At 34.5% G+C, this 15,179-nt stretch overlaps 1 protein-coding gene across 3 annotated transcripts in view; it reads left to right on the plus strand.

Annotated features, from left to right (window-relative positions):
• The window catches only part of IFT74 (intraflagellar transport 74), a 48,325-nt gene that overhangs the window by 23,207 nt on the left and 9,939 nt on the right, over positions 1-15,179 (plus strand). For all 3 annotated transcript variants that reach the window (XM_081940187.1, XM_081940189.1, XM_081940188.1), the window contains exons 12-17: positions 1,340-1,380; positions 2,079-2,158; positions 5,906-5,959; positions 7,577-7,674; positions 9,862-9,988; positions 13,247-13,410. In XM_081940187.1, coding sequence (XP_081796313.1) covers positions 1,340-1,380; positions 2,079-2,158; positions 5,906-5,959; positions 7,577-7,674; positions 9,862-9,988; positions 13,247-13,410 — 564 coding nt within the window. The remainder of the gene's footprint in view (positions 1-1,339; positions 1,381-2,078; positions 2,159-5,905; positions 5,960-7,576; positions 7,675-9,861; positions 9,989-13,246; positions 13,411-15,179) is intronic.

Consider the following 15,179-nt stretch of genomic DNA (forward strand, 5'->3'; position numbering starts at 1 on the left):
AATACTTCATAATATTTGTAAAGCTCAATTAACAGATAGAAATAAAGGCCTAGAGTGCTTACATGTCATGTTAATGTAGAAAAGCCACGCTTACTTTCATCATCATGACTCTAGGCCAGCAAATGTAACAATTGGAGCTTGGTGACCTTGACCAACAGAGCTAACTATGAGAGCACATTTTTGTAAGGGACTCTTTTGTTTGAAAGGAGACATGTTGATTGTGACTTAGTATTCACATATCATAAAAAGAATTGAGAAGGCAATAAATATGTCTATGTTATACAATTTATTTTCCCTTCTGAAAAGGGAAGTATTTCAGTATTTCTGATAATACCAAACTATTTTAGTTAGGTTAAAACCTATTTTGTTGTATTTAAGTACAATGACAATAAATATTATACTTATGAAAGATAATAAAATGTATCATATTTAGGTGGCTGAAAAACATCAAGGGTGTAACTAAAAGATTATGAAAACCTAATTTAAGTAAGATGTGAAAAACTAGCTAAGCCATCAGTGCCATGTTGCTGACAAAAAATGTAAAATGAATATAGGATATCTCCAGGAATGACATTTGTGCTATTCTGGGTTTAGTTCCGTGTCCCTTGAATCCCTGACCATCATCATTAGTGAATATCTGAGCAGATATATTTGAAGACATTTCTGACCCTATAGGTAACACTTACAATCCTACCCTGTTTTCCTGAAAATAAGACCTCCCCGGATAATAAGCCCGATCAAGCTTTTGAGCATATGTGCTAAAATAAGCCTTCCCCCGAAAATAAGTCCTCCCCCAAAATATTGCAACACCGCAGTAGCCATGAGGTGACCACGGTTGCTGCCTCCTGCACTTCAAATATAAAAAGACCTCCCTTAAAATGAGGGCAAGTGCTTATTTCGGGAGTCAAAAGAAAATAAGACCCTGTCTTATTTTTGGGGAAACACGGTATACATTGACTTACAACCTGTATCTTAACAACTAATCAAAGTTAAGAAGGACCTCCCTGAGCTACTTACAACCTATTTTCAAAGTTACAACATTGGAACTTCCATCCACGGTCATGTGATACCTTACATACGACCGCAATAACTGATTACTACAATTCCGGGCTCAATTTTAGTTGTAAGTGAAACATTACTTGTATATCACTTTTTCTAATATACACATATTTATGATACTGAAAGGTAAGATGACAGTATTTTATTCAGCAAATTATAGACAATACAAGTAATATCAATCTGTTTCTACAGCTAAGCCAGCATTCTTATCATTCTTTCCATAACAGTAATTTATTTGGGTCACTAAGAATATGTTATGTTACTGTTATCTCTTTCTAAGGTGAAGGAAGACAATCAAGAAATAGCAAGCATGGAAAGGCAGTGAGTGATTTTCTATATTGTTCCTCTAGTTTTCAAATGTCTGTTATACAATCAGTTTCATTTACATCCACATATTTTTGGAAGATTTGTCAGTCGTGTGTATTGCACCCATTGACTGTAAAAAGAAGCAGGGCTGTTTTTATGACCTGTTTGTGGAAATATTCCGAAGAATCATATGTGAAAATGGAGTTGGAATTAAGGTATCTGATGCCTTAAGTAGGTAATACCACTGTATAGTAATAAAACAATAGTAATAAGTAATGCAGCAGGTGAAGGTCTAAAAGAAATATTTGTCCTGTGATATTTGAATTGCTTATGAGACAGGCCTCATAATCATAAGGTTAATACGTTAAATGGGTTACTTTCATTAATGTTTTACCTGCATTTGTCTTTTGAAATCAAACTTAATTTGAGAAAGTGAGGTAAAGAAGCACTGTGTTGTAACATTATTGTAATGAATTGTTTTAACCAGCAGGGGGACCCATTATTTAACATAAGTAATTCTTAAGTTCCTCATTCTCTACAAAATTAAACTCATTTAGGTAAAATTATGTAAACTCAGTTCAAGAATATGCAGAAGCGAAAACATATTAGGAGAAAAAGACATTGCTGTTTGATTGTTAGTCTGAAAGCTATTTATTCAGTACATTTTACAAAAAGCTGCATATTTATAGTTATCACCATGCCCATTGTTTTAGGCTAACAGAGATAAAAGAAAAGAGCAACCATCTCAATGAAGGAATCCGGCAGCTTGACATGGATTTAGAGGAACACCAAGGTGAAAGAAGGCTTTGAGACCTGACTCTCCAAACTGTATTTAAATGTTCTATTATAGTTTAATCTAATATAATTGATTATTTATATTCGGGGAGAGTCTGTGAATTGTGAATAGATACAAAAATGTGCTCATACATGCAAATTACACGATTCTGTACAATATTTTTATTCCATACTCATATATGATAATTATTTCCATTTGTTACCTTTCTGTAGTTTCCTTCCACTTCTATCTATTTTCTTATTGCTAAAACATCTATAAATGATATTTACAGTCTAATACAGCTTCATAGTGCATTGCACTATGTTAGTGCAATGGCTTGTTAGCTGTCTGGAAATATCCCTTTTCTCAAGTGACTTTAAAGAATGTGTTTCACTGTGAATGGAAAAAAAAAATTGATGGCGTGACAAAATAAGCCAAAAATTAATCCTCCCTAATGAGAGTTGTTCAAATTCTACCATCATGCAGAAAAGCTTCAACATAAACAAATCCTTGCAACATACATGGGTGGTCTTCTGATTTGCTTTGTGTAAGCAAGACTATTTGGAAGAATGTGAATGTGGGTAATTCTCTGCATATGTATTATGAAATCTTTGAGTTCCATGCAATTAAGGGGGAAAAGCATTTCAACCAATAATGTCGCCTTTTCCAATTTAGTGCTTCCAAATCTGAACAGATTATTGTGGCAGTTGTAATCCAGTGACACCCAATAATGCTTCTATTCTATACAGAGGGTACACCCTGGGTTGCTTCACCGAAATGGTGCCATCTTATGAAACCCAAAGCCTTCTCAATGGCAGCAGTTGAGATCTGGCTCTTTCCTCAAACGTTCGGGTCAGTTGAATAGAATTCCCAATTTGAGGAGTTACAGTAAACTCAGCTTTCATGATTTAATGACCTTTCAGGGTTTTTTTTTAATGTTTATTGGATGATTATTTTTCCTTTCTTTTTTCTTTTCATATGCTGCCCAGAGTCATGTTATTTGAGTTGGGCAGTCATTTAAATGCCCTTAGATAAATAAAATAAGTACATGCAGATGTATGTTTTGATTTAATATCTTAAAGGAAGTAGTTATCTTAATGCTATCTCCTTAGAAGTGTGATTTAGTATTGTTTTTCTTTCTTGATTCTTAAGTTTGATCATATAATTAGTATTTGATTTTAGCTTTTCCATAGTAATTCCATCATTCTGCTTTTATCTGTTTTATTTTCATACACTTTTTGCATCGTTTTCCTATATTGCTTGGATGACTGTAGATGGTAAGAAATTGTTTTACTATTTATAGCTTGATAACTGAAGCTATTTTTCATAAAATATTTTCCAAATATTTTTTTGGTTTAAGCCTCAGTCTACATCTCTGTTCATGGTCCTCTGAAAAGCAAATTAGATTTTAAATTCGGTATTTTTTTCCGATCATGAAAGAAAGTATTGACAAGAAATAGGACCCTAGTTACCAGGATGTTTTTTAAAATGTCCTCTTAGAACAGTGCACATATTTATAAATGCAAGCAGTGGGAATGTCATATAATATAGCAGGGAAAAGAGAAGGCAGGACTGTCAGTTCTAATATGGTTATTTTTAGCTTATGCATTCCATTTCTTCTTTAGGTTTTGAAGCTGTTACCTATTTGTATTATATGCTTTATTTTAAATTTTTGAATCTGCCATTTTTGTAAGTCAACAGAGATTACAGTTATCATAAATAAAGTGTGGCTATCAGAGTATATTATGGAAGAGATATATCATGTATTAATTCAAATGCATCTTATTTATCTTTCAGTTTGTCCCCAATGCATTCAACAGGACTCTTAGTGCTTTACAATAACATTCAATGATGTAATAAAACATCTGCGGTAAAAAAGAGTCCTAAATATACAATGATTTATTTGATCAATTTTAAGGTCACCCACTCTGTGAATAGACCACTTATAATGGGTTAAAAACAGTGAAAATACAGACATTGAAAAGAATGGAGGAAATAGATTCAAATATACTACAGCACTGCTAATGATTAGTGGCCACACATCAACGTAACACAGAGCCTGCAGGAAGAGCCAGGTCTTAAGTGCCTTCCTAAAGGCATTTAATACAAAATACTAAAACCATACATCATAGATCAGCATCATTTCTTTCACCATTTGTCCTTCAACATGATTCCATTTTTAACAGTTTTTAGAAGGCCAATAATATAGAGGTCAACCTGATATCAACAGGAAGGCTGCTCCATATTGCACATACGGCCATTAAAGGTAGTTTGTTTAATAGTAATTTGAATAACCTAATTAAAAACTAGTACAAATTAAACTAAAAGGAAAAAAAGTGCAAAAAGAAAAAAGTAGAAGAAAAAAGACAAAAACAAAGAGAAAGAAAAATAAGAATATTGTAGCAAAACAGAAAATGTATAAAGAAATTACTTCTCCCTTCATTGGAACAAAAATAGACAATTTTAATAACTTGCCTTTCCTTATAATATAACAAATGATTTCTTCTCTCTATCTCTCATCTCTTATCTATAAACAAATCTTTAAAACCTTGTTCAATCTTGGTCACAAAAGTATATTAAGGGTTTGCAAAGATAACAATATATTCTTAACTTTGATCAAATTACTTTGTATTCCTTCTTTTTAGTTTTAACAGTCTGGATCTTTATCACCTCAAATATTATCCTAGAATTAGATTTCTTTTCATTTTTTGTCATTCTTTTCCTTCTCACAAAAACCTTCAAAACTTTAACAAGACTCTTTTGTAAATTCAGTATAGGAAAGTTAAGACTGTTTTCTTGATTTGTTATTTGTTTATCCCCTTTAATTATCATGACATCAGCCAGCTTTATTCCTTATTCCTATATCCATTTGTATACAGCATTTTTTAAAATTATCATTTTTGTAGCCTGTAATTTTTAAAGCCACTCAATCTCAGGTTTGTCTGGTAAAATTTTTTTCCTATTCCACAACATTTTTGAAACACAGCTTATTTATAATTCTGGGCCTATTGCTCACCAATATCCTTTAGTACATTCACTGTTAACTATTTTGCTCCATTCTATATTCGTAATTCAAATATATGTATTGTTTTCCTTTAACTGTAATCTTTAGTACCTTCTGGTTCCCTCTAGTGTCCAACCTTCAAAGTCCCATCCTATCATTTTTTAAGACTTGAAGAGTATTTTCCCATGTAAAGAATTCTTATAATCAATTTTAAAATCTTATTTCAGTCCGTCTTACCTCTTAGTCCATCTATCATCCATTTATAATGGTCCAAAACCAAAATTCTAATCACCCTTTTGCTTTTTATTCCAAATTAATATTTTTTCTTAATTCTTAAATGTATATTTTTATTTGTATTTATTTATTTATTTTTGCTAAGGATTGAAGGAGATTCAGCCGGTACTCTAAATTAACTCATCATTATAAAAATCCCTAGTTACTAAAAAGCAGTCAAAAAGCAATTTCTGAAAGTAATTAAGAAGTGAGGCTAAACAGTTAGGAGGGACCAAGTTGGGAATGGTTTAAATCAGGGTGGGTCCTTGCCTAACAACCAGCAGAATTTGGTTCATGATGGCAATGGGAACTGTCTGAATTTCCATTGCTAAGGAATAAGGTAATGTGACATTATACTTTGACCACATCATTTAGTAATGGAAATTCTGGTCCCACTTACCATCATTAACCAAGATTACCTGTACGCTAATCTGTCAATACAAAATAACTGCAGTATTAATTGTTTAATTTTAAATTGGCTTTTGTAGGTGAAAAAAATCTGAAATATAAAGAATTGAAGAAGCGAGAGGAAAGCATGGATAGTAAGTAAGATTCATAAACATATATAAAATGCACATTTTGCATTCAGTGCCCTGAAAACACTCATTTAAATATTCATTAAAGGTGAGAAGCAACCTATAACTAAGGATAAATTTCCTGACAGTTAGAACAGTTGATCAGTGGAACAACTGGCCTCCAGAAGTTGTAAATGCTCCAACGCTAGAAGTTTTAAAGAAGAGATTGGACAGCCATTTGTCTGGAATACTATAGGTTTCCTGCCTAAGCAGGGGGTTGGACTAGAAGACCTCCAAGGTCCTTTCCAACTCTGTTATTTTGTTAATATGTCTACTCAGAAAAAAATCTTAACAGTGTTTTATCCTTTAATCTCAGGTAAGTGAGAACAAGACTGCATCATCAGTCACTTGGTAGGAATGCTAAAACTTATTAGTAAATCCAACTTTTCAAGTTTCCCACATGATAACTGGACTTATGGCAACACAGAGTAAAATTTGGTTCCCATTTATGTCTTTTGAATTTCAGATAAATTATTAGAAACTAAAAGTAAATTGAAATACTTTCTTATGTGTTGAAAAATATTATAAAATAAAGCAGACATTTGGCAAGACCATAGCTAATGAAGAATAGTAATTTCTTAAGTTAATTTCAAGAATTCTGTATATTGTTATTTTGCCAAGAGAAATTGATAGGGAAGAATTTAGTCTATTTTAACAGAATCCTTTTATGTAGGGAGCTGCTCAGCACATATAGGAACTCTGCTACACATTTTGGAGCCCCATATGAACCAAAGCTTCCTACTGAATTCAGTATTGCTAAAGTTCTGTGGTCATATCACAGTTGCACTCCCACAGCTAACCTGCATATTGAACCTTTGTTTCCAAAAGCTCTCCAGATATCAGGGAGGTTTATGGAGTTAAAATCTCAGGATGTGAAGTTTTCTTCTATTTAAACAAGCAGTCACACAGTATTTGTAAATGTTGAGAGCTGTTGCCCAATCTTGGATGGTGGCGTGGATGACCTCAACTCTCCTAATTTCTACTTTAATTGCCACATTTGCTGGAAGAATTTCCAGAATCTGGAAGCAGATAGTAAAGAGTTTCTCTGTTTGAACATTGGTATCCTCCAGGCAATCTTCAGGTTCAGGGTCTTTCATACAGTCTGTATATATGGTTTTATGGATCATCATCAACATTTCCAGTTGGATTTGGAAACAGTATTTTTCCCAGTGAAGCTATTGTTAGAAAAAAAATCAATCAATAAGGTATAGCATTCTGCTTAATTTTTTGAATATTCTTCAGAGATTATGTTACAATAGACAAATAGATTGTGTTACAGGACTCCAAATAGAATGTAATTGAGGTATTGAATATCTTAGATATATCTTTATATTATTATTTGCTAGTTTGCCATATAGAGCTCAAGTGTCAATTGAGTGAAAATTGAATAACTGGTTCTCATTGTACTTTTTCATATAAACTATTTTTTCATTGAATTATTTTCTGAGTTTAAACTCCCTATATATATATATATTTAAATGCTTTAACATTCAAAGTGCAATTGTAAGCAATGCTGTTGGACTTCTCTGCTGTTCCTATTGTAAACAATAGCTTCCTCTATCTTTTTTTTAAAAAAATCTTCAGACTTTCTCGAATCTTTTGAAGAGACAAAGAACCAGGAACTGGAACGGAAATCAGAGATAGAGGCCAATATTGTGGCGCTTTTGGAGCACTCGAGCCGGGTAAGAAGTAATCTCTGTTGAAATCCTAATTTACTATTAGGGAAATATCTCTCTCTCAAACAAATGAAACCCAGACAATTATTTAATTTTAAATAAAGTTGAAAATCACCCTGTTAAATAATAAAGCCATTTGATAATAACATGGGTTTTTTTATTTCTTTGTATTTCTTCAGAATGCAAAGAAGAGTAAATCCAATAGTAATTTAGTGTCAAGAATTCTCAGACTCTATGGTGCTGTGGCCCTCTAAAATAATACTTGAGTTTGTATATTTTCCTCCCTATCATGAACTGCACATAAAAGAGTAAGGAAGGAAGCCATTTCATATAGGTTCAGGAAGGAAAGGAAAGTCCTCACTAGTAACTGCTACCAGGGAGATGGCTATCTTCCTATCTTGAGAGCAGCCACCTTAAGAAAGTATAGCACCATGAGGAGATGCTCCAGAAAGACTGGCAGCCAGGGCATGTCAGTCTCCTATCACAAAAAGGAAAGGAGAAACAATCTTTCACTACCTGGAATGGACATCTATGCTCAGGGTTATTCCCCCAAGAGTCACCTTGGCATAGAAGGAAAATGACCCTTGTGTTGGAGAGTACTCAGGAGTGAGTAGGGGATTTCATAGGAGTCATTATAGTGAGTACAAAGGCTGTTGAAGAATGTTCCAGCAGCTGGATCCTGCATATGGCTTGGTCTGGTACCAACAAACTCCCTGTCTAGGCAGCGTAGGAGTGAAGGCAAGCTCCCTTATATTTTTATCAGAGCTCCTTAAGGGATGCGAACCACAGTTGAGAAGTCAAAAGAAGGCACTGAGATTTCTTCCTTCCTAATATAGATTTTCAAGTAAACACAGTTAACAAATGAAGAGTCTAGCCTTGCTTTAGCCTTTTTCTTCCTGAAATGGTGACTTCTATTATTGCAAACAAGAAACACGTTTTAAGCCTCTTTGAGATCTTAGCCACTAGAATAGCAGAATATTTCTTTAGTTTGTTTAACATTGGTGTTAGCACTTAATTGAGGTAGGCTTATATTTTCAGGGGTTTTTACAACATAGTTCATAGGAAGTCAACTGGTTCCATAGAATTGATCTTGCTTCTACTCTTTCCTTTTCCCCCATCACTTTTGTTTTTTCCTTTGATACCTTAGGCTTAGGTCTGAAAAAAGAAAAATGACCTCAATTACAACCAATTGTGTATGATGTGAAACGGAACAATGATTGTCAGATATGCTTTTTATGTTTCCAAAGCATCCTAGCACAACTTAAACCATGTAGTAATTACATTTCATATATTTGCCTAAAAACTGTCCTTATACCAAATTTGTCAATGTTTTATTAAGTCTTTTGCAGATATAAGTCAATTCACTAGAAACACCTTAAGGTGCCATGTCATAGTGAAAATAGCTTCCTTTAAAACTGGCTGTCTCAATTTCGGAAGAAGAATCTGATTGTCCCATTAACATTTCAGAAACAGTTTTCCTTTAGGATACATTGCCTGTGAAGATGTTTTTCAGAGCATAAGGATTAGGTTTATTTTTGCAAGAAACAACTACAGGTAGTCTTACAACAGTTTATTTAGTGGCCATTCAAAGTTATAACTGCACTGAAAAAAGTGACGTGACAATTTTTCACATTTATGACCATTGCAGCATCCCTATGGTCACATGAGCAAACTTCAGGCACTTGGCAACTGACTCATATTTATGACAGTTGCAGTGTCCTGGGGTCATGAGATCCCCTTTTGAGATCTTCTGCTAAGCAAAGTCAATGGGGAAGCCAGAATCACTTAACAACTTTGTTACTAACTTACCAACTGCAGTGATTCACTTAACGACTATGGCAAGAAAAGTCATAAACGGGGCAAAACTCACTTAACAAATGTCTTACCTATCAACAGAAAATTCAGGCTCAATTGTGGTTGTATGTCGAGGTTAACCAAGGTATCCCTTAGTTAAATTTCCTCAAATTATTGTAAGCCTTTAATATTTTGTTTACCTTTAGTCTTGACTCATTATGTAAACTATAGTAATAAAGCCAACAGTGCTTTATTTGAGATAAATTCTCTAATATTTACATTTCTTAAGGGTATTTACAGTGACTGATAACATTATGGAAAAAGGTTTCTTATTGATCTGCCTCTAGGCATGGCAACATATTTGGTAAGGGTTTTTTTGTTTTTTGTTGTAATGTGCAGAATGTAAGTCGTATGAAGCAGATATCTTCTGTAACAAATCAGGAATTGAAGATCATGCAGGAAGATCTGACTTTCAAATCAAGTGAAATGCAAAAATCACAGAGTACAGCTAAAAATCTGGGTACAGGTAAGAGGTGTATTTATTCCATTACAAAAAACAACTCTTCCCCTTTTATATCTCAAGGACTCAGCTGTTTCATAGTTCATGCTTTCTGTTCATCATTAAGGTTTTAGCACTGGGAAAGATTTTTAATTACATGAGTAGCTAAACTTACAAATTCTATTAGGGAGTATTGAGAGGAAAGATTTATGGAAAAAAAAATATTTGTGGAATGTTATATTTGGAAAAGAAAAAAAATGCTTATAGTAAAGTTCTCCATAGATCTTTGAGAAGCAATGTCTTTGTTTTTCCCTGCTCCATAACTACACAGTGAACTTGTCTGATGAACTATGATTCAAGCAAATTATCATAATATCTCAAGTAAACTAATTGTCTAGCTTTCTTTATTAAATTTTGTTTGATGGTACAAGAGGAAAATGGCAAAAAACAATAAAAAGCTCAGATTGCTTATCAAAATTATATTTGCTTTCCCTTTTTCTGTGGGTTGAATGATTCGAGTTATACTTTTGTATGTATTTTCCTTGCATTATATAAATCGAAACATATTTACTGTATATTGTTTAAATACAATTTTTGAAACTGGCATAGAATCAGGCAAATACTGCTGATTTCCCCAAATGTATGGATATATGGATATACTGTTTCAAAAACAAATTCAAGTAGGAGTTTTATTTAAAGACATTGGGCAACAAATAATGCTACAAGGCATTGAGATTTTATGGATTGTGAATAAAAATAAAAGCAATATCGATTTTCAGAAATATTAATTTGGGAACAAACCATTTTGGGAGTCAGATCTTGACACATTCTGTATACTATGTGTGCATCCTGGATGGGAACATTTGTGGATTAGAGTATAGATCTGAATTGTGAATCTGTGGTAATTCTCTCTTTCTTAGCCAGGTCTTAAAACCAGAATTGCACTGTAAACAAAGACACTATATTGCCAAAGGTATTCGCTCACCCATCCACATAATCAGAAACAGTTGTGAGCGAATACTTTTGGCAATATAGTGTATATGAGATGCAATTTAAAAGGAAGATGAAAAAGGCAGGTGAACCAGGCAATTTTTTATTCTGTTTTAGTTCTCTTAAACTGCTTAATCTATTATTGTGGTTGCTGATTTGTTTAACCAACTATAATAGAAACGTGAGACTCTGCTGGTCTTGAAATCATGTCTTTTACAATCTACACATTGCTGTTTGCTTAGTAGCAAGTCTTCCATATTTTAGAAAAGTTCTTGGAGGCCATAAGTTCCCCCTTTGTGTAAAATACCACTACAGAGTAGTCTGCCTTTCCCTTCTTAAAGGAAACTTCTGTGAGTAAACAGATTTGCTGATGGCAGCATTTCCCACTAGCGTTTCCCTAGGTCAAAGCACAAAAGCAATTTTGTCTCAGAATTTGCTACTATGTACACAAGGCTTGCTGAAGTCTGTGACTTAGTGGCATATCAGAAGGAACTGGACTGCATCCTCTTCCTGTCTCTTCCCAGAGAGAAGGGTTGTTTTTCCCCCCTTTTCCTTTCCTTTTTTTTTTACTCTAGGATGGTATTTGGATGAAGAAAATTAGAACCTTCTCCAGATTGTTCACCAAAACAGCCTGTCTTATCCCAAAATTGTTGCACTTTTGATATTGCTTATACTGTTTAGAACAGTTTTCTATGGTTTTAAATAGAAATCTGGAATTTGGATGTTCTTCACCAAATGTGAACAATTGTTCAGCAGACAAGAAATAGTAAATATAGTACTATTTGTAATAGATTCTTTGGGTGCAATTCCAAAACATTTAAGAGTACCACTTGAACACCATCAGCATTGATCATCGGCATTGACAAAATCACTATTTGTTAATTGCAAAAGGTAGCTTTGCTTGGAACAATTTACATCCTGCAACAATGTAGGATATATCTACCTATCCCAGGTCCTTGGGAAGAACTACACATGTGCACAAAAATGCCAAATCCTATATGTACATCTGGCTGACGTGACCATCCACAATAGATTTTTAAGATTTAAACATTTTGGTTCAAAATAACTGTGATTGTACCTTTGTCAGTTCCCAGACATTCCACAGTGCAGGAATTTTAATCCTTGAATCCTTATTTTGGAGCACTAATCCACGTATCCTCAAATAAGAAGGCCAGCCAGGAGAACAGGTTGACCAACTCTTGAGACAAGGAGTTAAGTCATATCCTAAGAAAGGAATTAACAATGCACATTGAGGATTTTAAATCATGGTGATATGCACTACTTTATCCCAGTATGCTAATTTTATACCTCCGTATCTTGCATTGAAGCCTAAAAAAATATTTCAGTCTACAGTATACAACCGTGATGGCGAACCTATAGCACGCGGCCCAGAGGTGGCACACAGAGCCCTCTCTGTGGGCATGCGCACCATAACCAGCTGCTCTTCTGGTTTCTGGCACTCCGGCGCACGTGAAGACCAGCTAGCTGTGCACATACGGGAACCGGAAACCTGAAGACCAACTGTGCAGGCATGCGCAGGCCAAGTGGTCTCCGAGTTCTAGGGCTGCAGTGCATTCCAGTTTGAGCACTTGGTGCAGAAAAAGTTTGCCATCACTAGTAATTCTGAGATGTAAATATGTCTGCCTGAAATTCCCAGATGAGACCATGCACAAGAGGAAATGAGTATTCATATACACTGAGATTCGGTTATTATTTTTGGAGTATCTAAGGATTTGGTGTTTTAAAAACTGGATAGGTATCAGTCTATTTTACAATAAAAATGATCAGACCACAGGATACACTGTGTAGTAGCTGGATGTAAGTTCAGTATTTAAAACCATTTTTAAAATATGGGTCAACAAAATTGGTACACAAAAAATCAGCTTTTATTTGAATCATAGTAATCTGCTTTTTTCTTCTTCTAAATTACCATCATAATCTCTAGGAGGTTATAACATTTTGGATTGTTTTAAAGCTAAGGAAGGCAATGGAATTATTTTCATTGTTCTTCATTTTAGTCACAAATATAAATGAAGAATAACAGTCTTAATTTCAGTTTGGCAGCTTTTGCTACAAGTAGTAAACTATTTCAGCACCAGTCTTTGCCATACTGCTAGTTCATCAGATAATGGATATTTGTATGCAAAAGATAACATTCTTGAGAGCTTTGCTGGATCAATGCCAATGCGAATAAGGCAAGCAGGACTTGGTTGTCTTGTTGGATAAGTAAATGTGTGCTGTGATGGAAAATATGTTTGTCAGTAATTCATGCTAGACCGTCTTCCTTTGTTATAGATAGTCAGAGACTCCAAATGGACCTCCAGAAGATGGGCTTATTGGAGGGAAAGATGGTTGATGAACTAACCTCACTCAAAGAAAAAATTGAACAGATGACCAAGGACCTGGAAGTATATAACAATCTGCCTGCTCTGAAAACAGCAGGAGAAGAAAAGAAAAAGGTAATCAGCAGTCCAAATCCTAAAACCATAGCATTACAAGGGATATTGGGAGTCGTCTAATTCAATTCCTGCTCAGTACTGGATCTACTACTAAAGTATCTCTGACAGATGATTACCAAGCCTCTCTTTGAAACATCTAGCAAAGGATAACTTAGCCCTTTGTGCGTTAGCCTATTCCACTGGATGATACAGTCAGGAAATTCCTCCTGTTGTCTAGTTTTCTTATATAAGTAAGACTTATTTAGCAACAGCCTTATTTAGCTACTGTTTTCAGTTACAGTGGAAATGAAAAAGTTGCTTTGCAAACAATTCTCACATTTATGACCTCCGCAGATTTGTAAACCAAAGGAAAACTGAAGTAAAAACATAAGTGCAGCCAGTTTCACTTAGTGATCATCCTGCTTAAAGGCCAAATTGCCAATTCCAGTTATGGTTGATACAGGTAGTCCTCAACTTACGACCGCAATTGAGCCTCAGATTTTTTTGTTGTTGTTCATTTGTTAAGTGAATTTTGCCTCCTTTTACAACCTTTCTTTGCCCCAGTTGTTAAGTCAATCACTGCAGTTGTGAAGTTAGTAATCTTGTTGTTAAGTGAATCTGACTTCCCCAAGGTCACAAAAGGGCATCACGTGACCCTGCAGCCATCATAAATATGAGTCAGCTACCAAGCATCCAAATGTTGATCATGTGACCATGGGGAGGTTACAGTGGTTATAAATGTGAAAAACGGTCATAAGTAACTTTTTTCAGTGCCTGTAACTTCTCACACTAAACAAACCATTGTAAGTGAAGGGCTACCTCTAAATGAAGACTACCTATAGTTTTAAGCCACTGATTCCGATACTGCCTGATGGGGCAATAAGAAGTTCACTTTCTCTCTCTTGTGTGACAACTTTTTAAAAAGCAAGTAGGAAATATGCTTGAGAACCAGTTCTTCAAAATTCAGAATAAAATATTTGACATTAAATTGTCTTCGGCCTGCTAAAACGTATATATAGAAACTGATCTTACTATATAATCATTTTTGTAGGATTATGCTCCACCGCTTGCACCGAATAGGGCTTCCACTGTTAACGGCACAGTGAAATAATGCAGGGCTATTTCCCCCTATCTTATCTCAACTGAGTATGGCAGAGCCATTTGATGGGTCAGTAATAACTCAAAATAGTTGTAATACTCACATATTTACTGCTGCAACCCAAGATACAAGCCAGCTGCTTCAAATGGCTTCCTGTTCTTCCCAGTAGAAGGTTAATAATCAGACTGTTTTTTTAAAAAATACATTTAAAATATTAGTGAATGTTTAGAAACCATTTTATGCGTAAAATTGAAAAGTCATTAAAAAATTCTAAAAATATAACATTTAACTTTTTCCTTATACAGCCAACAGTCTTCTCACGTGAAAGAAATATTGTGAAAATTAGTGGTGCTTCCTTGTAGGAATGGATGTTTAGAATGGGCGATAAATAAACCCAACCAAGACACGCTCTCCCCCTTTTCTCTTGCAGTGGGATCTAAATCACTCTCACATTGCTTTGTCCTTTTTGTAAGAAGGTGCATTTTCAGGCTATCCCAACTAAGTTTCCTTACCTTACAGAACTAAAAGTGCCTGCAAGGAGAAGGAGGTGTTGGTGCAAATGATGATTTAAAGTGTTCGTATACTGCCAGTAATGCAAAATAACTTGATATTATGTTTGTTTATTGTTTATTCTTGTCAGAAGCATCACATTTAAAATAAGGCATACTCTATGACATAAAATGTAAGATTG

Source organism: Natrix helvetica, assembly GCF_964273705.1.
Source record: "Natrix helvetica genome assembly, chromosome: 2".
Lineage (NCBI taxonomy): Eukaryota > Metazoa > Chordata > Lepidosauria > Squamata > Natricidae > Natrix > Natrix helvetica.